Source organism: Leopardus geoffroyi, chromosome A1 (assembly GCF_018350155.1).
Source record: "Leopardus geoffroyi isolate Oge1 chromosome A1, O.geoffroyi_Oge1_pat1.0, whole genome shotgun sequence".
Lineage (NCBI taxonomy): Eukaryota > Metazoa > Chordata > Mammalia > Carnivora > Felidae > Leopardus > Leopardus geoffroyi.
The window spans coordinates 230,683,528-230,708,762 of record NC_059326.1 but is presented as its reverse complement, the minus strand read 5'-3'; the positions used below and the strand labels follow the sequence as shown (position 1 = coordinate 230,708,762).

Genomic DNA, 25,235 nt, shown 5'->3' with positions numbered 1-25,235 from the left:
CAGCACAGAGCCCACCTCCGATCCTCTGGCCTCCCTCTCTGACCCTTCCCCGCTCATGTGCATGGGTGCTCTCTCTCAAGAGAGAGAATAAAATAAAAAGACTTTGAAAAAAGAAGTTTGAAAACTAGTGAGCCACACAATTTGAACAGGATTAAACCCTTAAATGTTTGGGATGCAGTAGGTCTGTACTTTTTACAGTAGGGCACATGTATGGGAGGGTTGGGGTAAAAGCGTAGTCATCAGTGCATTAGATAGCGAGGTATCTCCTTTGCCCTTAAATTTACCCAAAGACTGAAGGACTGATGGTGTGTGGCTGGGGGCATTATTATTATTGTTATTGTTATTATTATTATTATTATTATTATTATTGGTCTTAGATACCTTATGGAGCAGAATATAAAATGTATGGGAGTTTAAAGAAAAAGCACAGAATCTAAGGGAGAGTTTGCAGAAAGCTTCTGTGGCCAACAGTCTGCAATTCCTGCAGCCCACGTGGAGGAGGGCTCTGAAGACGGATGGGCATAGGGGGCTGGAGAAGACAGGAGGCATGCGGAAAAGGGTGTCCACCTGCACAGAACGTCTCCCGGAGGCGGGGCCCAGGGAGTGCTGTGGGATGCCAAGATGAGACCAGAAAAACACATAACAAGAAATATTTGAGGGGACAGGACATGAGGATCCACTCATAGTTCCTGAGCAGAAGAATGACGTGGGGAGTTGCGGCAACGGGGCAAGAGAATCAATCTGAGAGACTGTACAAAGGAGGACACTGTGGGTAGCGTAGAAGGGTATCTTCGATACGAAACATCCTCAACCGTTTTCCTGGCATTGGGGAATTTGTAAGTAGTTTAACATGCATATGAATCTTTCTACAACTCTCAACCATTTGCTTAAATTTACTTTGCTTTGCTTATTCCTGCTGCTCTGTGCTCTGACTGAGCCCCAGCAAGGTGACTGGTAAAGTCCTTCTTGTGATTCTCCATTTAGCTCTCCCCACAGAATCAGTGGGTGGAGGCTGCAGGGGATCCCGCAAGCTGAGCAAAAGGGAAAAAACATAAGTTCCACCACTCAGCTCCCTGGAGGTCCCCCCCTCCCCCCACCCCTGCCAGACGTCTGTCAGATGCATCCATTGTGACCAGTTCTTTTGAGAATCCACACACTGGAACATGTCAGCCTTATTTTCTCACACGTTTCTATGGAAAGCTGTTTCACACGTTTTCACACGTTTCTAAAGAAAGCTGTTACCAGGGAAAACCGTCTGCAACACGGCATCGTGAAAGAGAAGTTATTCAATGATGTTGCTCAGCTGATTCAATGTTATTCGCCCTTCATTTTGTCCATCAGCCCAAGCAGAACATCTATATGACACTTGGATCTTGGTATAATAAGAAAATACACTTGTTTGGTGCATCTGTGAGCTTTTGCATTAAAAAAAAAAATATGTTCTAAGAAATCCCCTCAAGGGCAATGCAGTACATCCTAAACCTATGTGTCATCCGTAATGGAGGAGACTTTATTCTAGGCATCACGTGGGTGGTTATCTCAGAAGTCCTCTCCTGGTGATTTTAGGAAGTGGGTAGTACTAAATCACACATGTCTATTATTTTATATACAGGTGTTATAATATTTGACATACTGCAAAATATATAATGAATGTATGTATAATAATATGCATGTATCAATAAGTAAGTATGCTGCAAATGTATATATCTAAAAGAGAGCAATTCGAAACATCTCTTCTTCCTTCTCCCACAAGACTGTGATGCATTCAGTTCTTTCAATTATTTCCTTCCAATTTAATTTTTTTAGCAATAAATGGCTTTTTCTTCTAACTCACCGAGAGTTGTGGGCTCCAAGAACCTACCCTGCTGACTGTCCACCTTCCAATATAAATAGCCACAGGGATTGAGGTGATTGTTATTTCTTTAACTTAATCATTCCTGTTGAAGGATCTTTAGTCCTGGAGTGCACCAGATTCAATGGCCGGAACCCCAATTATAAATAATAAAATACTCCAGCTTTACTCTATCTCAGGCTTCAGCTCTCAGCAGAATTTCTTAAACTCTTTTTCTTTAAGTTTTCTACATTTATTTATTTTTGAGAGAGAGAGAGAGAGAGAGAGAGAGAGAGAGAGAGAGAGAGAGAAACAGATAGAGAGAAACAGAGTGTGAGTGGGGGAGGGGCACAGAAGAGGGAGACACAGAATCCCAATCCAGCTTCAGGCTCCAAACTGTTAGCACAGAGCTGGATGCGGGGCTAGAACCCAAGAACTGCGAGATCATGACCTGAGCGAAATTTGGAGGCCCAACTGACTGAGCCACACAGGCCCCCCTTACTTAAACTCTTTTTAAAAAAATCTTCAACATATGAAATCCTAGATTTAAAAAAAAATCAAGTTTTTGTATATTTTGTGTTATCATTTTCTAATAATGCATTTAAAAGAGTACTGAATACATGCATGCTTTTAATTTTAATTATTTTGGTTTGCAATTTTAATTATTTAATAATTTTCAAATGAATTATGTGTATTTTTGCATACAATTTTTTTCTAGACCAAAAGGAAGGTGACAGTTATACTTCCAGCTTTTAATAGGCTGGTTGAGGCCGAGGACTTAGGGAAGAATACTGTTTTGTTTTAAAATTCTGCACACACAGTAGAATCATTGTTTTAAAACATACATAGTCAGACCACGTCACTCCTGCTCAAAACCTTTTAATGATCTCATCGCATTCAGAAGATCCTCAACCTTGGCCTTTGGTCCTATGTGACCAGTCCCTGTCTTCCCTCTGCTTCCACTCATCGGCATTCTCTCTTCTCTACTTTTGGTTTCTGTTCTTCTGGGTTTCTGGAAGTTCCTGAGTGGCTGGAGGTGTTCTCCCAGACTCCACAGAATGGCTTCCTTTCCATCACTCGGGTGTCCACTCAACCCGATGAACCATCAAAAGTAGCCCATCTGCCCTGCGCACCCCCCTCTCTGCTGTTGGTCTACCTCTCCTTCTTGGTATTCCTCCTTTGCTCCCATTCACCACCTGATAAATTTCATATACTGACCTGTTGAGTTCTGCCCTACCCCCACCTAGAGGGATATAAGCACTGTGAGAGCAAAGATCTTGCCTAATTTGCTGAATGCTGAATGTCCAGGGCCAAGAGGAGTACCTGGCACATAGCAGGAATGGACTATTATTATTGTTATTATTATTTTAATGTTTACTTATTGAGTTTGAGAGAGAGAGTGAGAGCGTGAGTGAGCACAAGTTGGGGAGGGGAAGAGAGAAAGGAAGAGTGAAGCCCAAGCAGGCTCCATGCTGTCAGCTCAGAGCCCAATGCAGGGCTTGATCCCATGAACCGTGAGATCATGACCTGAGCCGAAATCAAGTCGGATGCTTAACTGACTGAACCACCCGGGCGCCCCGTACCATGTTATTTTTTTAAAGAACGCCTTTTTTACCCTAACCTTCACAATTTTGAAACAAAGCCAATTTTTACAGTCCACCTGTCGGCACAAATGTCATATGCCAAGCAAATTAGTACTTAGGAACAAAGATTTCTGGTGCCTGAGACGAGATCTTAGAATATCATACAGCTATAAATAGGCCACTAGTTCAGCAAACATTTTACACAATTAAAAAGGTTTTTCTTATGACTCTTATCTTTCTATTTCACAAGTGAGAGTAATTTTTCCCGCAAGTAAAAGCCAACACAAAATGCTTCAGCACTACTTACACCTGCATCTTGTTTACAGGAGCCAACGCTGAATATATTAGCTAATTATAGATATGCAGATGGCTTGTTTTCCTTAGTGCAAAAAAGATATAAAATCATGCGAAATCGTGTAGCACTCATGCCCATGGCTGAATATCCAATTTCCATTAGATGAACTTGGGCTCAATGGTAGGGAGACAGATAAAAGTCAGAACAATAAGGAAGATTATTCGTAATTCAAAATCTTCACATTCTGCTGACACTTTTCAGGGTTTAGGACACTAAAATGAAAAAATCTAAATTGCAAAACAAATTATCATCTATTGATTCCTCTCTTGTAGCAGAAAAATTAAATCTAGATCTTGTAGACTTAGCAAAAAAGGGGAAAACATCAGCTTTGGAAACTTTTAAAGAAAATATGAGAAATTGTGTGGTATTTATTAATATAGATGCCCATCTTTGCAGGGGTGGGGAAATGGCAAATCTGAATGAGAAAATTAAGGAAATTACGATTTACTTTGAAAATGTTGAAAGGAGATTTTCATGAGAGTTGGCGCCTTCCCAGCATATGATCAGCGGGCTTGCTTTTGAGACCAAGTGGTCAAGATGAAATGGAATCATATGATAAAGCCAACAAACTTAGTCGAAGGAAAAAGCCTTCTTAATGTGGCGGGTTGCACACTGGATGGTTGACCCTGTCTAAATGAGTAACGAATGACTCACTGTCACTGGCACCTTTTCAAAAGGTCATTCAAAAGAATACAACCTGGCCAACTAGGAAGACACGCTCTGGCGCTGTGGTTTTGATTTTTGTTCTATTCAAGCTAACTCTCCTATAAAAGAGATTGGAAGGAGGCAGCCCCCCAAAGGTGTTCCTTCTCCACTGTTTAGCGTTCTTGCCTCTGAGTCCTGTTACTGCTGGACTTGCTCCGACAAGGAATCGCAGGTCGGTCCCATGATTTCTTCCACCGAGGGTGAAACACCAGAGGAGATAAAGCAGGAGAATCTCAGTTATGAGGGATCCTGTTCATGCATCTGGTGGATGCCTCTGGTATAACCCCACTTAAGAGTGTTTCAGCAAAACCCTGCATTTAATCAGAGTGTTGGAACAGACTCTATGTTGTCAGTGTTTTCTGAGGTTCTCCAACGTCTAACAGGGATTCTAGGTCTCAAATGTCTTTCAGGGATGCAAGCAATCTCTATTAGCAAGCCACTTGCCATTTCAAAAAGTGAATATCTAATGGTGGAGACTAAGTCAGCATGGTCAGCCTTCAGGCTGTTTTTCTGTTGCCCCTACTGGCTTTGGGCATGATGTTCCAACCTCTTTGAGTATTTGTCACTGTTTGGGGAAAGCACCTTGTACACCTTAGGCATTCACGGTTACATTCAGTACTCTTATCCACTGAATACCTAAAGAAGCTTCTGCTCTTTGGGGTCATTTTATAATATCCCCAAATATATGACTTCTCCAGGACCCAAGGAGTTCTACAAGTATTACATTTCTTATTCATTTTAGGGGTGCATCTGGGGAATATTTTTCATCATTTGGGAAAGATCCCTGATTCTTCAAATTTTCTGTTAGTTTACCCCGTTACAAATCTGCAGAATTTACAAGCTAGTCTCACTTTGTCATGAGTTATGCCAGTTCCATTTGTCAGCCTGTTCTTCTGTAAGCCCAATTGTCATTAATCATCAAAGCTGTAGATTAGAATATCTTTTATATAAGTAAGTTGGAGTCCCTTCATAGGAATTCTGGTTACTGGCGAGGGAATTAACATATCATTGTGCAAGAACCGTTAAAATAGAATCTATGGTCTTTCAGGTAAAGGCAAATCGAGATTTTTTTTTTTCCTCAGAAACTGGGATTGGGAAAAAAAAAAATTTCCAGATCAATGACAGCACTGAACTCTCTAGTGCCTATCGAGCTTCCTTATTAACTTGAACTATATTGGATACTGTCAAAGCCATTGACAGTATGAATAGTATTCTCCCAACAGAATGGGAGAGCCATTCTATTTAGATCCTGATAATCTATAAAGCTAATCTAGAAAAGTTGACTGCTTCAGTCAAGTAAGTCTTTCATATAAGGAGGTGTTGTGAGCCAGGGTACCACTCTCTACTGTCCCCATGCTAATGCGGAAATTGCCAGAACCTCTCCAAGAAATCTTTCTTGGTTTAGTTTTGAGAATGTTGGCTCTTGGCTGGCCAAGGGACTCTCAAGACTTTATACACTCACAACTGGCTTCCAGCATCATTTTACCACAGCTGCTCCTCTCATGTGTTATGGAGCATAAACTCACTGTGGTCTGCACATGTGCTATGTCTGGGCCAGTGGTATGAACAGTCACCTTTTGTTTTTCAACAGCTACCTTTCCATGCTTCCTTCAAACAACCTCCAATTCTTTAGTACAATGGCCAGGCAAGATTTCATTGATTAAGCTCAGAAAATAGGGTTTCCCAGCCTTTTGCCAATCCAACAGGCCTCAGCATGCGGCCCCAATTCTCCTGCTCGGAATGTGACAAGAGTGACCTCCCGCCACCCTCCTGCAGAGGGCTACCTGGTCACTAGGTCCTCCTCACCCCTCTTTACGCTAGAATTCCTTCCACTCATATCTGTTCCTTCTGCCATTACAAGAATTGAATTCAAATCTTTTCCCAGGATTATCGTGTTTCATGTCTTTCTTAGCCTCCATTAGGGTCTTTTGCAGATCAGTGAAGTTAAGCACAAATACCAGAAATTTTCTAGAACTTTGTGGAAAAGTGAAGAACACCTATTTGGATTTTTTTTTTCTTGAAAGACATTTAAGTTTATCTGTCAGTGAACAAGGACTTATGGGGTAGGCTAAATAATTTCCCTTACACAAAGATGGGAAAATCCCTGAAACCTGTGAATATATTACATATAAATACCTCACAGAGCAGAAGAGCCTTGGGTGCTGTAATTAAATTAAGGAATTTGAGATTGAAGATTATTCTGGAGTATCAGGGTGGGCCCAAGGTAATCCTAAGAGTCCTTATAAGATGGAGGTAGGAAGGTCAGAGTCAGAGGAGAGAGATGTAATGATGGAAGCAAAGGTTGGAATAACCTTGAAAGGTGGAGGAAGAAGCCACACAGCCAAGGAGTACCGGTAGCTTCCAGAAGCTGGGAGAGCAAGGAAGCTGGTTCTCCATATAGGGCTGTGTAGCACAGCCCTGCTCGCACCTGGACTTCAGCCCAGTGAAACTGATTTCAGATTTCTGACCTCCCTTAATACCGTTCTGCTGTATTAAGCCACTAAGTCTGTACTAATTTGTTACAGTGGCAAGAAAAAGCGAATATAACCTGTATTTGGTTTCCTTCTTTTATTAATGACCATACAAACACCTCCCAAATCTAATTTGTCTTAGGCTGCCCTGCTCCATTTTTGCCCAGCTTTCCCATAGCTTATGAGTCCTCATTTTCTCATGACTATTTATGCCAGTTTAACCACAGGATCCAGATGCCCCCTTTATGGTAAGTGAGGCTACAGTGCCTTAACTTTCTCTTGGACACCTTCCACTTATTATAACATTAAGAAATATGATGATTTTCTTAGAGAGGGCTTCTCAAATCACCCTACCATCCATTGTTTGAGTCATGAAGGTATTTTCTCCCATTTGATTTGGGGCATGGTCACAGATCAATCAAGTTGGCTTCCGGTTCTCGATATTGCCTTTTATGAGGGGCAATGATGGGGCTGGAGAAAATACAGATAACTCTACCCTTGCGGTAAGTCTCCAACATCACAGTTTTTACCCAGGCCAGAGGGACATGGTCTTGGATTTGGCTGCAAGCCACCACCTGTGATTAATTCTTATTCTATTTAAACTCTGATATCACTAATATTCATTGGAGACTACTAGTCTTTGGCTCACTCTGTGTCCGTATCCCTGGCAGTAATTTTTACCTGAATACTTGCCTATATTCCTTGGAAAAACTGCCTTGCTCCTTTGCCCCCAAACTTCTAGAGTCCCACTTCCATGGCCCTCTGGATATGCCTAATAATGACAGACGAGAATAAAGGAAGGCAGATTACTCTTTTAAAGAGAACATTCTACCAAGAGGTAAGTTCACTCATCACATCTCTGACACACCTGTCTGCAACGGAGATACTGGCATGCCAAGTTCAGTTTTCATATTTTTTTTATAGGTCAGATTTTATTTCCTTGTTAAAAGCCTCACATATCCCTGCTTGTTTGGTAAGAGCCAATGGAAGCAACCTTTTTCCTTTGGATTCTAATTTCTATACAACATAATGTTGCAGATCACCTATAATCAAGGGGATAGTGGACACGTTCCACTGAAATAGTTCTTTTCCTTTACATATATAAGGTTGTACGGTCTCCTACTAAGAATCATCTGGCCACCAAGATGGCATTATAGAATCATCTCCTTTCCTTCAGTTTCCATGCTTGCCCCAAACGGTCTTAAGAGTCTAGAGTCTATGTATCAATATCACTTTTGACACTTACCTGCATGGTTGATATTAATAGTGCTGTGTGTACCCCATAAGAATGTGGGAGGCTGGGGAGTTTAATCACTACCTGCTGAAGATAAGACACATTCTTCTGCTTTGTATGGCTGAGTTTCTCTGCAAACTCAAGTACATGGCAAGGGGGTTGAGCCTAAATGGTGCATCTGCTGTTCTTTAGACCTTTTGGGGCATGTCCAACAAGGTCTAGGGGCTAGATTCCAGATATGTGTTTGTAGGTGGAACTGAGAGAAGGGAGGACCAGGCAGCTGGATCCAGTAGCAAAGCCTTAATGGTTAGGAAGAGGGACAATTCTAGACAGATCGTGATTTTTAACTCTTGGATCAGTCTCCCTCGGAGTCCTACATGGACCACACAAAATCTGGAGGCTGTGAGTAAAATAAGTAAGTGGGCTCTCCTTTACTTATTTTTAGCCACGCGAAAAAATCAGAAACCCCCAATCAGGAGGGCTATAGAGATATTCTCACTGCTTTTGACATTTTTAGCCTTTGAAAGATCTATCGCGTGTGCCATAAAAGCGATGGTTGATGCAAGGGGATGATGGCAGTCATTAGAAGGGGCAACAGTGCCTGGGAAGAGTGACAGAGTTGGGTGAAATACAGTGACAGCGTCAGGTGTGCTTGGCAGGCCGATACAGGAGGCAGCAACTGGAAAAACGGTGGCTTGCTTGTGGGTGCCGTCATTGCCTCCATGGGCATGAGGCACCTTCTCTGTCAGGAGCAGCAAGAGAGGAAAGAAATGGTGCCTTCCATGCCAGAGCTGATAGGTGTGCTTCCGAACAGAGATACCTTCTAGGGGACCACTGGAAACAACTAGTTGTACGTGTGGTATGGACAGGGTGACTCTGGGTTATCGTCATCAGCAGAAAGAAGAAATAGCCAGTGTAACATGAATTCAGAAAACACCCTCTACTGAAAGAACTTTGATGAAATTTCAGAGTCTCTGTTGATAGAGTGCTTTTCCCAGTGATCGGATTTCAGTATCTCTTGGAATAGGGTGGGGCTATTTCAGCCTGCAAATAGGGGGCCCAGTTCTCACCCCACTTCCCCAGCACCACCTGGCTGCTCCCTGGGGAGTCCCCAGACAGCTCCATCTATGAGAGAATCTTAGGAAAGCTTTCTGCCCAAATGTACACGCCACCATTTTACCATTTACCAACGTGACATTATTTGTGTCCTCAAGATGTGAATGAAAACTAGAAGTGTGATGTTTATGAGGGAAACCTTTTATTCCTGGTACGCTTATCGCCTGTGAGGGTAGGAGGGATCTAGTCAAATGTCAGGATCAAGTGTATTTGCATTATACGTAAGAGAACAGGGGGCAGCTGGGAAGATGATCTTCTTCCCTTGTGGACCAGAAAAAAGAGAAACTGGCTACAGGAGGTAGCAACAGAAAAGGACAGTAGGAAAAGTGGAATTAAATGAAGGGAGTGGCAGGGAGAGTCCAATCAGGTCTGGGGGTGTCACTGGGATTTGCACGTAGTGCGGCTAGGAGGGTCCACTCCTCACCTCTATTTTCCAGTCTCCAGTTTCTGTCCTTCATCCTCGGATCCCCTTCATTCTGTCCACACACTAGGGTCTCTGAAAGCTTATGCACCCCTTCCAGAAATGGCTCTGCCATTGTCTCCCTGCTCCCTCTCATCTGCCTCTGCCTTCCTTGGGCCCCTGGTCCAGACAGCAGATTCCATCACTTAAATGCTTTGCAGTAAGGATGGTCTCCATTCTCCCCCCAGAATCCACAGGGACTGTGTGGGGAGCACTGGCTGCTAAGCAGTAGAATGCCAGAGATGAATTCCTAGCCTTCAGAACACTTTTTTTGCTTTCCCCCACAAAGACAAAGAGACTGGATATTATACAGTATTATTCACCCACTGTTATAATTCATATATTTTGGGTTAATGAGGCATTTGTGAGCGGTCCTGGGGAGGCTGGTCTTCTTATATACCACATTTCCAGGGGAAATACTTTGTCAATTGTAAGACTTTCCTTCAAGCAATCTTTGGAAACTGAAGGCCGCCCTTATAGATTTGAAGGAAATGCAGAATTCTTTGCATACATAAAGTTAAATACAAATAACAAAAGACCTAATGCCTACTCAGTGTTTTACTTTTTATTCAAGAGGCAAATTAACTAAAAAGGATTGTAAATACAGGAGAGCAATTTGAATTTTGAAGGGCTCTTAACAAAATAGATGTTTTTTTTTTTTCTTTCACTTATATTAGAGGTTTGGTTAAAAAGTGCACTGGAACTACCAAGAAAGAATAGTCATCTTATAATGATCACCTACAGCTTTTCTTGAAACATTAAAAAAAAAATTTGTAATGATGAAGTGCACCCAATAGGGAAGAGACATAACAAAACGTCTATGGGATAGTTGTGGTATAAAGACACATTTCTTCCAATAAGAATCTGATTTTGAGTGGCTGAAATATGGGGGATTAGAAATTTGCATGCACTCTCGTCAACTGAGGCAACAGTTGAAGTCAGGGGGGCTCTTGTCCTCCACGGGATGTGACTCCCGCCATGTTAAAGGTTTCCAAGATGGTGCATCCAAGTGTGCAGAGAGCAGGTCGCTAACGCATTCGCAAGTGCCATCAGCACGAGGAGATCCAAACTCTGGATTCAGAATGAAATGGAGAAATAGCCTTGGTGAAGCTGGAGAAGTAAGTAGTCAGAGGCTCAAAAAAGGGCACGTGCAAGATCATTTACTTACAGTGGATTAACAGAACAGAGGTTGCTGAAATAAAGGAAAGCACCGAACTGCAATGGAATCTGGGGAGGGAGAAGGAGTGCACGCTATAAGCCACGTGTGCACAGACCTGGCGTGGAGGGTTCTCGTGTCGTTTGTATCAGCATCCTGACAAAACGTTCTCTCTAGTCTGTGTGCCAGGAAAACCTGGAGACTGGAAGGGAAAGATCAAAAGGATGACAGGCCAACAAAATGCCTCCTCCTTGGTTCAACAGTTGAGAGATTGCTCAATAGGAAACAAAGCCAATGTTGGCAAGTCGGCAGCCCTCAGGATCCAAGTGTCAGCAGGAGGACAGAGGTCAAGGTTCTTCTGTGACCTCTCCCAGGAGTGAAGAAAAGGACGCTACCATAAAGGTCAGCTGAGGTTGATGTTGGACATAAAGCTGGTCTATGCCCCCGAAGAAAGGATTGGTTCTTTAGTTACAGATCTTCTTTTCTAACTTATGATGCAGGAGATCCCATTCAGACATTTGCCGAGAGAAAAATCGTTGGCGAGAGGCCTCTGGTTAGAGCCTGGCTCCTACCTGTGATACATACAGGAATCGACTGACATTCAGATGGGTCATTTGTTTCTTTTGTTAATTACTGGGAAGGATACAAACCATTCCCCGGGTGGGCAGGTACAAAGACAACCCATTAAAATAGAAGAAGAGCATGGCCCAAAGAAGAAACAAAGTGAAAATAACCTAGAGCAAATTTTAGCAAACGCAGCAAGGAACTGTCAGAGATTAGAGAAAAAAAAAAAAAAAACACCTGCTGCATCACTGTTCCCGAGTCATGACCCAGCTTTGGAGACAGCTCTCTGACTCATCACTGTCTTGAAAAGAGAACCTTCTGTACCTGGTGGTTTTAATTAGGACTCTCACTGTAGGCTGGTTACATGTCAACACATCAGTCTGATTCCTTAACTTCCATTCACTTTTGGTTATGAAAATAGTCTCATTCCAGTTTCAAAGAATGAAGCCTATCCAACTTACAACTTCGGTCTTGGCTCCCTCCCCCTCCTCCGATATCCCACCCTCCCTGAGGACTGGACAAGTTACCAGCTTCCCCGGGCAGGGGGCGGGGGGGCAAGCTTCCCACCTTCCTCCTGCCACCTTGTTCTTCCACTTTTGTTGGCGGGGAAGAGGGGGAGAAGAGAGGTTTCTTCACATAAAGGCAGACCCCAAGGCCATCTTTTTTTTTTAAGTTTTATTTATTTATTCTGAGAGAGAAAAAGCGTGAGTGGGGGAGGGGCAGAGAGAGAGAGGAGAGAAGGGGAATGCCAAGCAGGCTCCGTACTGCCAGCGTGGAGCCCGATGCAGGGCTCGAACTCACGAACTGAACCATGAGATCATGACCTGAGCCTAAGTTGGATACTTAACGGACTGAGCCACCCAGGTGCCCAAGGCTATCTCTGAACGTTGGTCTCCGTCTATGTGGCCCACAGCTATAGACCGTGTGTGGCAGGTGGCTCTGTCCCCCACTGCACTTCTGATGCCCATGCCTTCCTTCACCGCGTGCTGTCTCTTCTCTCCTGCCATAGTTGGCCTTCCTTGAAGGGACCTTAAACTAGAGGAAACACGGTCCTTGCTCCTTAGATCTGACTGAACCTCTGTGCTCTCTCCCGCCCTGTGCTCTGGTGGCACCAGATAAGTCACCAGCTTGGAAGCCAAGCTGACAGCCAGTCTGGAAATGAGACGTGAGTCTTCAGTTTTCACTGCCACCTACAAACTATGGGCTGTTCCCGTCCTATGTCCAGTCTTTTCCCAACATGCTTTGCTTCTCTTTCCCAGGTCTCTTGTTAAACTGAAAAAAATTTTTTTATTAGTTTTCTTTATTTTTGAGAGGCAGAGAGAGACAGAGTGTGTGGGGGGGAGGGACAGAGAGAGAGGGAGATACACACACAGAATCAGAAGCAGGCTTCAGGCTCTGAGCTGTCAGCATAGAGCCCGATGTGGGGCTCGAACCCACAAACCATGAGATCATGACCTGAGCCAAAGTGGGATGCTCAAGTGACTGAGCCACCCAGGTACCCCTTTTGTTCAACTTCTTAATGGAAGAGGCCATGAAACCAGTTTTGTGTCTACTGCGGGAGTTTCCTGTCAAGAGCTGGGCCCTCTTTGAACTGGATTCTGGTAAAGATCGACTTACTTCCTAATGGGGGACCATCCCTGCTGCTGTGTCTATTCAGTGATCCCTGGGGCCAGCAGAAGGCCCTTATCAGGTGAGTCACACAGAACTGTCACACTGATGTCTGATCCCTTGACACCGGGGAGGAGAGACCTTGGGCCAGAGAAGGCCTCGGTCTCCTCAGCACTTGGAAAAAGTCACCAAGGCCAGGACAAACCTCTGCATGGGTGATGGGGGCTGTGACAGGCGCAAATTTAGGAGGAGTGAGAAGAGCTCAAAGGGGCAAGAGATGGAACCAGCAGGGCAGAGAGGCAGAAGCACAGGACGTGGATGGAAGGTATGTGGCAGGGACGGACAGAGGGCCATCGAGCCCCAGACATCCTGGCCGTTTCCTCAGGTCCTATTTGCCCTTAAGTATGGAAGGCCACTGCACCGCCACTATTTGGTGCCTCTGGATGCCTTTGTCTCTGCTTCTCCCCACATTTTCCAAAAGGCCGCGATTCTGACTCAGCGCCCCCAGCACGGGGGCATGGCCACCAGCTGGATGCAAACGTCTGTGCGATCGTATCTGTCCTTCTTAGCTGTAGTTCTGTCCCAGCCTGTTAGCAATACTGTCTACTTGCCATCTATGCCACTGAGAATGACCCATGGGCCTTTCTGCTGGAAGCACTGGTCCAAAAACTCACGATTCCCCCTCTTCTGTCCCTTGTCATGTGTGAAAGACCAAGCCTTCGTGAAAACGAAAAACATACATGTTGGGCTGTCTTCATTCATTCAGTCCCAGCTTCCGGGCGCAGTGGTGCTCGGCATGGGTCCTATACCGCCTCTCCTGTGTCCACAAGAGCTGAAATCCCTGGAAAGCCTGAACTTCTCCAGGGAGCCAACTCCTCCCCACGACCCAGAGCCAATCTCCGTCTTCCGACCAGCGCGCCCAGCCCTAATCACACTCTGTACTCTCTCCTTCCGCCATGGTGGTATTTAAATGCAACGAGATCATGGATCACTCTGGAAACAGGTCTTAGAGCTCCGTGTGTTAGGGTCACTGTCTCTCCCTTCTTCTTTATGCAGACCCACCACCTGTCGCTCAGCTGTTTCCTGCCGGCTGCGTGCGTAGGACATTACTACTCTCCCGGTCACCCGCTGCTCATGCTCCCCCTTCTGCCTCCGGGCCACTTCTCATACTGTTGTCCTGGAAGGTCACGGTCCGCCCCCTCCACCCCTCCCACTCATTGCGATTCTAAGTCTTTGTCCTTGACACTAGAGTCCTCTCAGAAGCTACCCAGACTTCTTTCAGATCTAGTAAGTCACTTTGTTTTTATCACACTTTCTTAACCACTTTGCGGTCACTCCCAGAGGCCACCTAAGGTTACCTTCCTCCTTTTTTGACTGCCTCTTACAAGCACACCCTTTTACATGGGCCGGGGCAATCCTACCCACCTCATTTACACACTCACCTTCTCCCGATCTTTCCTATCACCGGCTACCCTCTCCTGTGGCCATTTAATGGATTCCAAAAATCTGCAAGCATTCTTTCTTGAAATGCACTACAGTCTCAACCACTCTGCCAAAAAGCAGGCCCCGGATTTCTCTTCATTGATGGTAAGACCTTCAGCTTGCCAGACCTATGTAACACAGCCCTGGACTGAGTTACCTCTCTGATCTCATCTTCTAGCCCTCTCTCTAGGTTCCAACCACACTTCTGGCTGCTCCTCATTATAAGTTGAACTGTGCCAGCCAAAAGATAGGTTAATCCTAACTAATGTGACTTAGCGGGAAACAGGGTCTTTGCAGATGTAATCAAGTTAAGATGAGATCATCAGGGTGGGCCCTAATAGGACTGCTACCCTTATAAGAGAGGGGAAGAAACACACAGATTCACATACAGAGAAGGCCCTGGGATGTCAAAGGTACAGATTGTAGGGATGTAGCTAGAAGCTGAGGAATTGCAAGGATTGAGGGCCCCCACCAGAAGCTGGAAGAGGCAAGGGTTCTTCATTCTACCCAGAGTCTCAGAGGAAGCCTGCCCTGCTGACACCTTGATCTTGGACTTCTGTTGTTCCAAGTCACCCTGGTTGTGGTACTTTGTTACAGCAGCCACAAGAAAGTACACAAACAAGCACGCTCCTGTCTTGGGCTTATCTGGTTTCTGCATGGAACACTCCTGCTCAGAGAGCTGACTCCATGGTTCTCTCTCTCTTTCTCTCAGCCTTCGGGCACTGCTCCAGCACCGCTTCTCAGAGATGACCTTCCCGATCACCTTCTGTAAGATTGCAGTGATCCCTGCCTCCACATGCCCTCACCCCTTATCCTAGTTCCCATGCTGTGTTTTCTTCATGACACCATCTCACATGTCATAGATTTCCATCTTTGTTCATTCTTGCCTCCCAGTGGCTCACCTGAGTCTAGTGTGTTCACTGCTGGGATGTCAGGGCCAAGAACAGAGCCTGGAACTTTACAGCTGATCGGGGAATATCTGCCGAATGCATCTACTCCAGAGTTCCACCACCACACAATATCAGTGTGTGAAGCATTTGGACCCGTTTGTGTGTTGTTTTATGTTGCCACACGAAAATGGTTCTTTGATTCTAACTTCCTAAAGGCCCCGTGGTTGAATCCACTCATTTCAACAGTGGCTTGGCATACAGCCACACACAACATGTGCTTCCATTTCTTTAGCTGACAACAGTAGATTTCAAAATGTGAATGGTAAAAATACAAGTAAAGCAGAATATATAAACCATTCTGTCTCTAACACGAGGAGACTGGTTTTACATTTAACAGTTTGGAAGAGACTTCCTTAGTTTATATTTTCAACATATACTAACAATAACCCACATTCCTTAAGCACTTATGCTGGCTGGCGGTCTATGCGCCTCCTCGCTGCAGTGATGTGGATTCTCCGTGCCATTTGATGGTCTGGGAGTCTGATGCTCAGAGAGGTACAGAAACTTGCCCAAGATCCCAGAGCTAGAAAGCAGAAGAGTCAGGGTTCAAGGGCAGGCAGCGTGGCTCCAGAGCCTGTGTTTGTAACTCAGTGGTATACTCTCAACTCACATCTAGCAACTAATAGAGGCTCTTTCTTTAAAAATGCAGAACAATTTATGATGGAGAAGACAAGAAATGGCTCAAAGGTATTCAACTGAAAAGATGGATTGCACCTCCTCTCGAACTATATGAGGTAGAAAGAACCAGGATAAAATAGAAATGATGAAGGTCTTTAAGTGTAGTAGACAGGAACAAGTCAATTTTTTTTAACATATGGAATGTTCTAAATCACTCCAAATAAAATAAAAATTATGGGGGATGGGGATGGTATGGGTATACACAGAAATCAATTTCTTTTCTTTCTTTTTTTGAAACCAATTTCTATGTTATCATCACTCAAGAAAGATGGTGCCAATTTGGAAAAATAGATTAGTGTAAATGGTACAAACACATTGAAACTACATGGATATGTGTATGCATGTGCACACACACACACACACACACACACACACACACACACTCCAAAGGACTGATACCCCAAATCCAAGCCGTCTTCCATTAATTCTAAGTGGGTATGGCTTAGGCTATATTCTTCTCGCAACTTCTAATTTAAAATTCAGTGTAATCACTTTAGGAAGCAGGCAGTTTTCTCTGACTCCACAGGCTGGGTTTTGTGTCACCATTGTGCTTAACACACAGTGCCATATTACCTGGTTTGTATGCTGTTTGTCTGGTAGGTTGTGGGTTCCTTAAAAATAGGATCTATATATTATTAATATTCAATTCCCCTACCAACCTAAAATAGGCTTTGATAAACTTTTTTTTTCCCCACTAGAACTGAAAATGCCATTTCTTTAAAAACAACACCAAAAAATACTTGATTGGAGCCAGGGTGCTAAGGCAACTTCCCAGAGGTGTGTTGGGAATTAGGAAAGTAAAGTCAGCACTGTTTTCCTAGAGCAATCATGCTTATTATCAAAATATGTGTTTAATATGCAAGCTCTTCAAATACTTGGGGTGCAGATTTGATAGCTGAAGCTAATTTCTCATATAAAAAGAGGTGACCCGGGGTGCCTGGGGGCTTAGTCAGTTAAGCATATGACTTCAGTTCAGGTCATGATCTCACGGTTTGTGGGTTCGAGCCCCATGTTGGGCTCTGTGCTGACAGCTCAGAGCCTGGAGCCTGCTTCAGATTCTCTGTCTGTCTCTTTCTCTCTCTCTCTCTCTCTCTCTCTCTCTCTCTCTGCCCCTCCCCTGCTCACACTCTGTCTCTCTCAAAAATAACTAAACATTAAAAAAAATTTTTTTAAAAGAGGTGACCAGGTCAAAACCCTAAAAATCTTCATCAGCAGTGGTCAGTGGCCATTTCCATCACAAAGAAATGAACACGGTCAGTTAATAACAAAGTTCTACTAATACAGCTCCAGTTTTGTTTAAAAGGTATGTTGTTTAAAGGAATGGTCCCATGTTTAGAAGAAAATACATCTTAAAATTATTTTAACACTTAAATACTTATTAATTTTAAACTTCCACTAAATTTAATTCCTTAGTTCATCATAAATTAAAACAGCTAATGTTTTTTAATTTTAAGAAGAGTCCTTCTCACTTGAAACTGTGAAAAAAGATTTTTTTTTTTTAATTTCTAGGAGACATGTTATCTTGAATGCTGCCCTACAGCATATATATATTATGCTCATTTTTGGTGCATGATTGTCCACGTGCAAGTATGGGGTGCCTACGTGTGCACCTACCTGTCCTAACGTGTGCATGGGCAGAAACAGGGGGACAAAGCAGGAGGGGCAACATAAAGAAGCTCGAATCATTAGAACCCATGAGAGGCACCTAGTATTATCCCCGAGTCGATGGACAATCTTAATATTCTTAACTGGGGAGCGCCCAGAAAGAATGAAGAAAGCATTTATGAAAAATACTAAGAGATTATCACCTGGGTACCTCCTAAAAGATGCCGGTGATACACGCACATGAGCAAGTTTTCACGTCAAACAACTCCAGAGATTATGTACAGCTCAATTTACTGTGACAGTCCCAACAGTCTAGGAGACAACGTATACGAGACACAGTTCAAATAGTACTGACACCCATTAGTGCCACTGCTACCCCTGCCCTGAAGCAGGAGGGCAGCAACGTATCAGATGTTCATCAGTCTGTGAAAACGAGCTGCGCAAACTCAGTGTGTTTGTGGCAACAGCCCAGACCCTGTCTATTTTTACCCTTTTTCCTTCCCAGGTCTCTTTAGTTGTTCCTCAACCACTTCTGTTCTGATCTGAGGTCCAGTTTGTGGAGCACCCTCCTGTCTCATCTGTAACTGAACGCTCTAAGCTGGGTCCCCCACTGGCCCGCAGACTCCAGCTCGGTCCCTGGTGGCTGCCAGCTGCCCACACCAGCTCCTTCCCCGGGGCGCCACCCCCTCCTGGGAGGCTGCCACCAATCCAGCAAATCCACCGGTCACCAGACCAGGAGGAAAAGTTAGAAACGGGGCTTTCATTTGCTGATTTATGGAAGCAAATTCTCAACTTTGTGCCTATAATATCCGGCATCATTTTGAACAGCACTGAGTTTCTTGGCTTCATTACATGAAAACTGTACCAAGCACTGGAATGAGGAATGAGAAAGGCATGATTTATGACCCTCCCCATATAGGAGATTTAATTCTGCCTTTTGCTCAATGGTCTATCCATTGTGTGAGCAAAGTCAATACTAATAATGAAATGCAGACTGAGGGGCTAAATCAATTCAATAAAATGCAATAGAAAGACTGGGGGACTGAGTACGTTGGAAAGGCGAGTGCCTGCAGGATTAGTATTTGAACAACAGGTAATTACAAAAATCAATACTTGTGTATGAGAACATGACAGGCAGCCATCCGTCACGAAGGGAGAACCATTACTATTGGCTTGGGCCCTGAGTTAGGATGAGGGAGCAAAACAGAACCGTGCAAAATCCCTTCCAGAGGTTCCGTGTGTGTGTGTGCGTGCATGTGTGTGTACATATGTGTGCTCCCCACGTGAGTGAAGGAGCGAGACAGGGAAACTCAGATAGCTCACTTTGTGTTTTATTTAGGCACGTGCATTGTCCCTGTCCACCGTGGTGGCAGACTGTGCCCTTGGTCCTACACCACTCTTCCCTTCCTCCCCATCCCAGGCTCCCGGGGACCTGGCCAACGTTACCCTGAGGTCCTGGCCACATCTGGAATCTTTGGGGGTGCAGTGGAGCACTGACACCCACCAGATGAGCCCCTCCTCCGAGAGCCAGTTGCTGGAAGATCTCCAGGCAGTAAGAGGGGACACAGGCACCCACGGCAAATTAGGAAAATAAGCACACGTACACATGCAGACATATATACATACGTACGATAAAATAACTTGTATTTTAAATAGAGTAAAATAACTTAAAATGAACATCGAAAAGATAAAATAAAGTAACTTGAATGTTCTAACTGTTCCTGGCCAAAAAAGAATATGAATGAATGAATATATTACCACTAAGTGGCCAGCATACATTAAGTCACTTAGCCCCACAAAGACGCACAGTACAGGTATCGGCATCTCTATTTTAAGGGCTGAAGGACAATCGGCTTGTTCCAGGAGGCACAGCTGGTGAGCAGGGAAGCAGCACTGGGAGATGGATGTGTCTATTGGACGCCGACGCGTGTCCCAGTCCCCCCCCCCCACACGCCCCCGACATCATGCCACCTCGGATCCACCGCGGGGCTGAGAGGTGCGTCTGATGGGGCCACACCCAAGTCTGTGGCCAGCTGCCAGCAGCCACTGCTGTTGAGAGGCTTTGGCCAGTCCAAGGAGCACGTAGACAGAGCCAGTGGGACCAGTGACTTCACACTTCCCCAGGCCATGCTGTCTGTACTGATCACACGACCCTTTATAATAAAGGTTCAGACTCCGCTTTTGGATGTCTGGCTTCTGACTGCTTTCAAGCCTCCCTCTCCTGCTCTGCCCACATCTGAGCAAGGTGATATGAAAGCTTGGATGCCTCCTCTTTCGGCATCAGCAGGAAGTTCAAATCACGCCAGCCCCTGTCCACACTTGAGAACCCTCACACTGACTCCACCCTATAATCACCACAAAAACTCAAGCCAACCCCCTTTCCTACTCTCAAGACGTTTTCAGTCCCACTTAGGAGCCACGCCGACCATCCCAATAAGCCTCGTTATGTGAGTCACCCAACTTTCCGTACCTTCCAGGTGTATTGCAGGGCATCATCAATCCTGAGATCGGAACCACACTCCTGCTTTTGGGGGCACGCATCATGACACCCCTGATCCAACCTTACGTGAACAATGGAATAAAATGCTTCCCCGGCCTTTAAAGATGCCCTCAAAGTGGTGACCTTGAAAAAAATGATGGGCTGTAATCCCCTAATCAGAAATCTGTCCTTCATTTTGAGTGACTCTTTGGTTTTCTATTAAAGGCATAGAAGGATTGAGAGATTTTCCATTGGGGACAGAACTCAAATTTAACTTTGCTTTATTTGTAGATCATTTTATATAATTTTAATAGTATTTTTGGCATTTTTAAACTTATCTTGGATGAACAATATTTTTCTTTACGTGACTGTTGACACCACTGTTGACATTTGGGACTGGATAACTCTTTGCTGTGGTTGCTGCCCGGTGCATGTGCATTTTAGGAAGTTCTGCAGCATCCCTAACCCTACCCATAACATGCTGATAGCGCCGCCACGGTCCTCTCCAATTGTGACAACCACAAGTGTCTCCAGATATTGTCAACTATCTCTTGGGAGGCAAAAATCACACCTGGCTGAGAACCACTGCCCTTTATTCAATCCACAAAGACACGTGACCTTTCTGCTAAGTCCTCTAAGTCCCAGTGGAAGATAGAAAGAAATGATGAAAAGCATTAGGCTATATCCATCCTAATGCAAGCAAGCAAAATCTACAATAAATTGCAATTATATCTCTAAATTTCTTGTTTCCACTCTGAAACCGATTTTGACTGATCCCCAGAACTGCTCCCATGCTAGGGAGATGACTCTTTATAGCTTATCAAATTGTTTTAAAACATTTGATTACTCAGCAGCTTAATGCAAATACTTGTCCCTTGTCTAAAAAATCAGAGTGAGCTATGCCGACCACTGTGATTTTCTAGAAATATCACGCAGCACAGTGTATATACAAAGTAGTCCAAGAATACCAAGCATGTTAACAATTGTTTACATAATGGGTGCAGACAATATATTCTTTCCTGGATCACATCCACCCGTGTTATATTCCCTAGTAATTCTGTAAATGGCTCAAAATCCTTGATTGTAACACAAAGCTTATCTATTGCCTAGAGTTCTCATCCTGTAAGTGAGTTTTCCAGAAAGGAGAGATGATATCATAGGTGACTGCAGTAATCTTGTAAGTTGAGGAGACAACGTAAGATGCTCTTTATTTCTTGAAGATTTAGAGGCAGAGATAACTCCAGGGATGATATTGGGAAGAGGAAGGCAAATCACATGAAAAGTCCAGCGTTTGACCATTTTGCCTGTGTTAATACTAGAAGGTATATTTGGTCATCTACTCCTCAGTATCCAAACATTAAAAAAGAAGACTATGGGGGCGCCTGGGTGGCGCAGTCGGTTAAGTGTCCGACTTCAGCCAGGTCACAATCTCGCGGTCTGTGAGTTCAAGCCCCGCATCGGGCTCTGGGCTGATGGCTCAGAGCCTGGAGCCTGTTTCCGATTCTGTGTCTCCCTCTCTCTCTGCCCCTCCCCGGTTCATGCTCTGTCTCTCTCTGTCCCAAAAATAAATAAACGTTGAAAAAAAAATTAAAAAAAAAAAAAAGAAGACTATGCATACACACGCCAGTTAATCAGAAGGTGCCATTTCGGTCTTACATACGGATCTAAATTTTGGAAACATAACTTTGGTTTTCCTATTCCTTTCCCCTTTCAACACTACTCTATAGACCTCGGTGCTGACGAAATCTACCACCAGTCGCTTAAGAATCCAAGCAGCGCTGGGGCGCCTGGGTGGCGCAGTCGGTTGAGCGTCCGACTTCAGCCAGGTCACGATCTCGCGGTCCGTGAGTTCGAGCCCCGCGTCGGGCTCTGGGCTGATGGCTCAGAGCCTGGAGCCTGTTTCCGATTCTGTGTCTCCCTCTCTCTCTGCCCCTCCCCCGTTCATGCTCTGTCTCTCTCTGTCCCAAAAATAAATAAACGTTGAGGAAAAAAAATTAAAAAAGAATCCAAGTAGCGCTTACCTCGGCTTTAATTTTATTGTCTCCGAAACAGAGGTGCTGTAAGTAGGCTGCAGCATTAGACTGGACTGAAGGAAACTGGTGTTGTAACATCTGGATCACTTCCGGTAGCTCTGGGTCTCTCCATCCAAATTCTCTGAACAAGGAGAAGGCAGGAGAACATGAGAGAGAAATCCTACCACAGTGTTAACACGCGCTTAACCCATTTATGAAACGTACTTGAGTTTACACGGAACTATTTCACAAATAGCCGGTCTGGTTTTCATACACGCACATTCACTTAAAAGAATCTGAAAAGACGTCCTTCAGTTGATGGCTTGGAGGTGCGTGTAGGTATACACATACGGATGTATGCTGAACACACACACCCTATATATATAAAACCTTAAATGTATCAACTGAAGTTACATGTTTATGAAGATTGTGAAAAAAAATGACTTAAAGTGTCACATGATTTTATTAATATACACATTTTTAATTTGGGCTTAAATGGAGAATTTATAAGGTCACATTGGTTTTCTTTTTTTTTTTTAATTTTTTTTAATGTTTATTTTATTTTATTTTATTTTTTAATTAATTTTGTTTTTCAACGTTTATTTATTTTTGGGACAGAGAGAGACAGAGCATGAACGGGGGAGGGGCAGAGAGAGAGGGAGACACAGAATCGGAAACAGGCTCCAGGCTCTGAGCCATCAGCCCAGAGCCTGACGCGGGGCTCGAACTCACGGACCGCGAGATCGTGACCTGGCTGAAGTCGGACGCTTAACCGACTGTGCCACCCAGGCGCCCCTGTTTATTTTATTTTTGAGACAGAGAGAGACAGAGCATGAACAGGGGAGGGTCAGAGACAGGGAGACACAGAATCCGAAACAGGCTCTGGGCTCTGAGCAGTCAACACAGAGCCCAACGCAGGGCTCGAACCCACGGACCGCAAGATCATGACCTGAGCCGAAGTCGGCCGCCCAACCGACTGAGCCACCCAGGCGCCCCAAGGTCACATTGGTTTTCTAATATATTGTTTCAACAGTCTGACTCAAGGACAGCATTTAGCTAAATTATCAGACAAGAGAAAATATAACTGGATGGGGTCCAATCCAAAATCCAAAATGTTGTGATAGAACCTGAGGCCTTCTTTATTATTTTCTGACTATTATTACTGTTACTGTTATCGTCATCTCTTCTTTAAACGATTCTCCAGAGGGAAAAGTGGAGCAACAAGAAGAATTTATGAAAGGAAGTTCAAGAGTTGGGTTTATTCATACAATGTTAATATATATTTTTTCACTGTACATTTTTCTCCTCCATTCTTCTTTTCACATCTGAGCTACTCCAAGAAGATGGTTGTTTATTTAATTTTAAGAAACATGCTCTGAGACATTTAAGTCCACCCTAAAACACAAGACTGACTGTACCATGCAAATGAATATTGTTTTATGAAGTCAATCGGCTCAACCAGCTAGGACATGGGGCTAATAGGGCCAATTGTATGGATTCTATTCCTGTAGCAGGGAACCCATTTTTAACAGAGAAATAAAAAAGCAACCTCTGAGACCGCAGATAAAAAGGTGACCCCACGTGCCACAAAAGGGTACTATTTATCCAAAGGATAGGGTGAAAGACAAACGAGATAGCTTGGCAATAACCACTCTACTCCCAGAGAAACAGCTCAAGAGCATCCATCCTGTTGATGCTGGGTCAGTGCTGTCGTTGGAGAAGAGGAGTCACAAAAAAAATGGGGCAGAGAAGGAACAGACGAAGGTTAAAAGCGTCCTCGTAGATTCTAACCTGTTCTCTTTATCTTTCCTTTATCACAACCCATAGAGGCTGTCAAGCAAACCTTGAAACGTGTTAGCACTCCCTTCACGGCTCTGAAGACAATCGTCAATGGGATTCCTTTTGAATTAGCTTAGTTTTTCTTGGCAAGATCAAGCATTTGATTTAATGTGCATTAAGTAGTTAATAAATTTGACATAAAATTTTAGGTAGCCACACATATTTTCAAAAGGAAAGATAGTATAGTAATACATCTTCTACAAACTACCCATAAGTGATTGCTGGTAACAGACAAATTATTACATTTTTTTTTTTTGGCTATGTGATCAAAGCAGAAATTACAGATTAAAAACACAGGAAGCTTGTGTTACTTTAAGTTTAATGTCCTTCTCTCGCATGATTCTAAACCACTTCAGCAACATCGAGATAGCACCCACAGCCCCTCTGCTCAGAATAGCAGCCAAGTAAAATTGTGTTCTTTGTTCAAATGAAATAAAAATCTACAGAATACCCTATACATTAAGATTGGCAGTGTCCTATAGGTACTGGATGGCTAAGATGAATTCTGGTGAGCCTGTGCTATTGGAAAGTGATTAGTAAAGAATTCATTTGAGCCTATTTTATTAACCGGATGGTAACTGCTCTATATGGCATATATCAGTAACATCTTTGGAACAACATCTCTAGGAGAACAGTCTGAGGGACCCTCTGCACACATGCACACACACAGGTTCATTTGTGTGGATGCATGTATATACATACACGCACATGTACACACACACAGCCCAAACTCAGAGCAGATGCACTTTCTAAGGAATCATGAGCCAAGGGGGAAAAAGGCTATTCAGCTTCCCCTGAAAACTCTGGAATCTTCCAGACATCCCCTCTGCCCCACTACTCTTTTCCCAGACCTGTTTCTCACCTTTCACCCCGCTGACCAAGCCAATCACCTCCCACGCACCCTTCTTCCTACCTAAGGCATCGGACTGGGCACAAACACAAAACTGATCGGGCCGCTTCCCTGCTTAAAGCCCTTCAGTGGTTCCCACTGTCTTCGGGATAAAGACCAGGATATTCCCATGGCTCGTGAGGCCTTTGCTTGGCTTGCCATCTCCCAACTTGCCAGCCTTGCGTCCCGCTGCCTCCCTGGGCTCCCTGCACTGGCAG

At 44.2% G+C, this 25,235-nt stretch overlaps 1 protein-coding gene across 5 annotated transcripts in view; it reads right to left on the bottom strand.

The window, feature by feature from the left end:
- Positions 1-25,235, bottom strand: part of CTNND2 (catenin delta 2) — a 942,188-nt gene that overhangs the window by 228,629 nt on the left and 688,324 nt on the right. For all 5 annotated transcript variants that reach the window (XM_045441900.1, XM_045441910.1, XM_045441928.1 and 2 more), the window contains one exon: positions 22,299-22,431. In XM_045441900.1, coding sequence (XP_045297856.1) covers positions 22,299-22,431 — 133 coding nt within the window. The remainder of the gene's footprint in view (positions 1-22,298; positions 22,432-25,235) is intronic.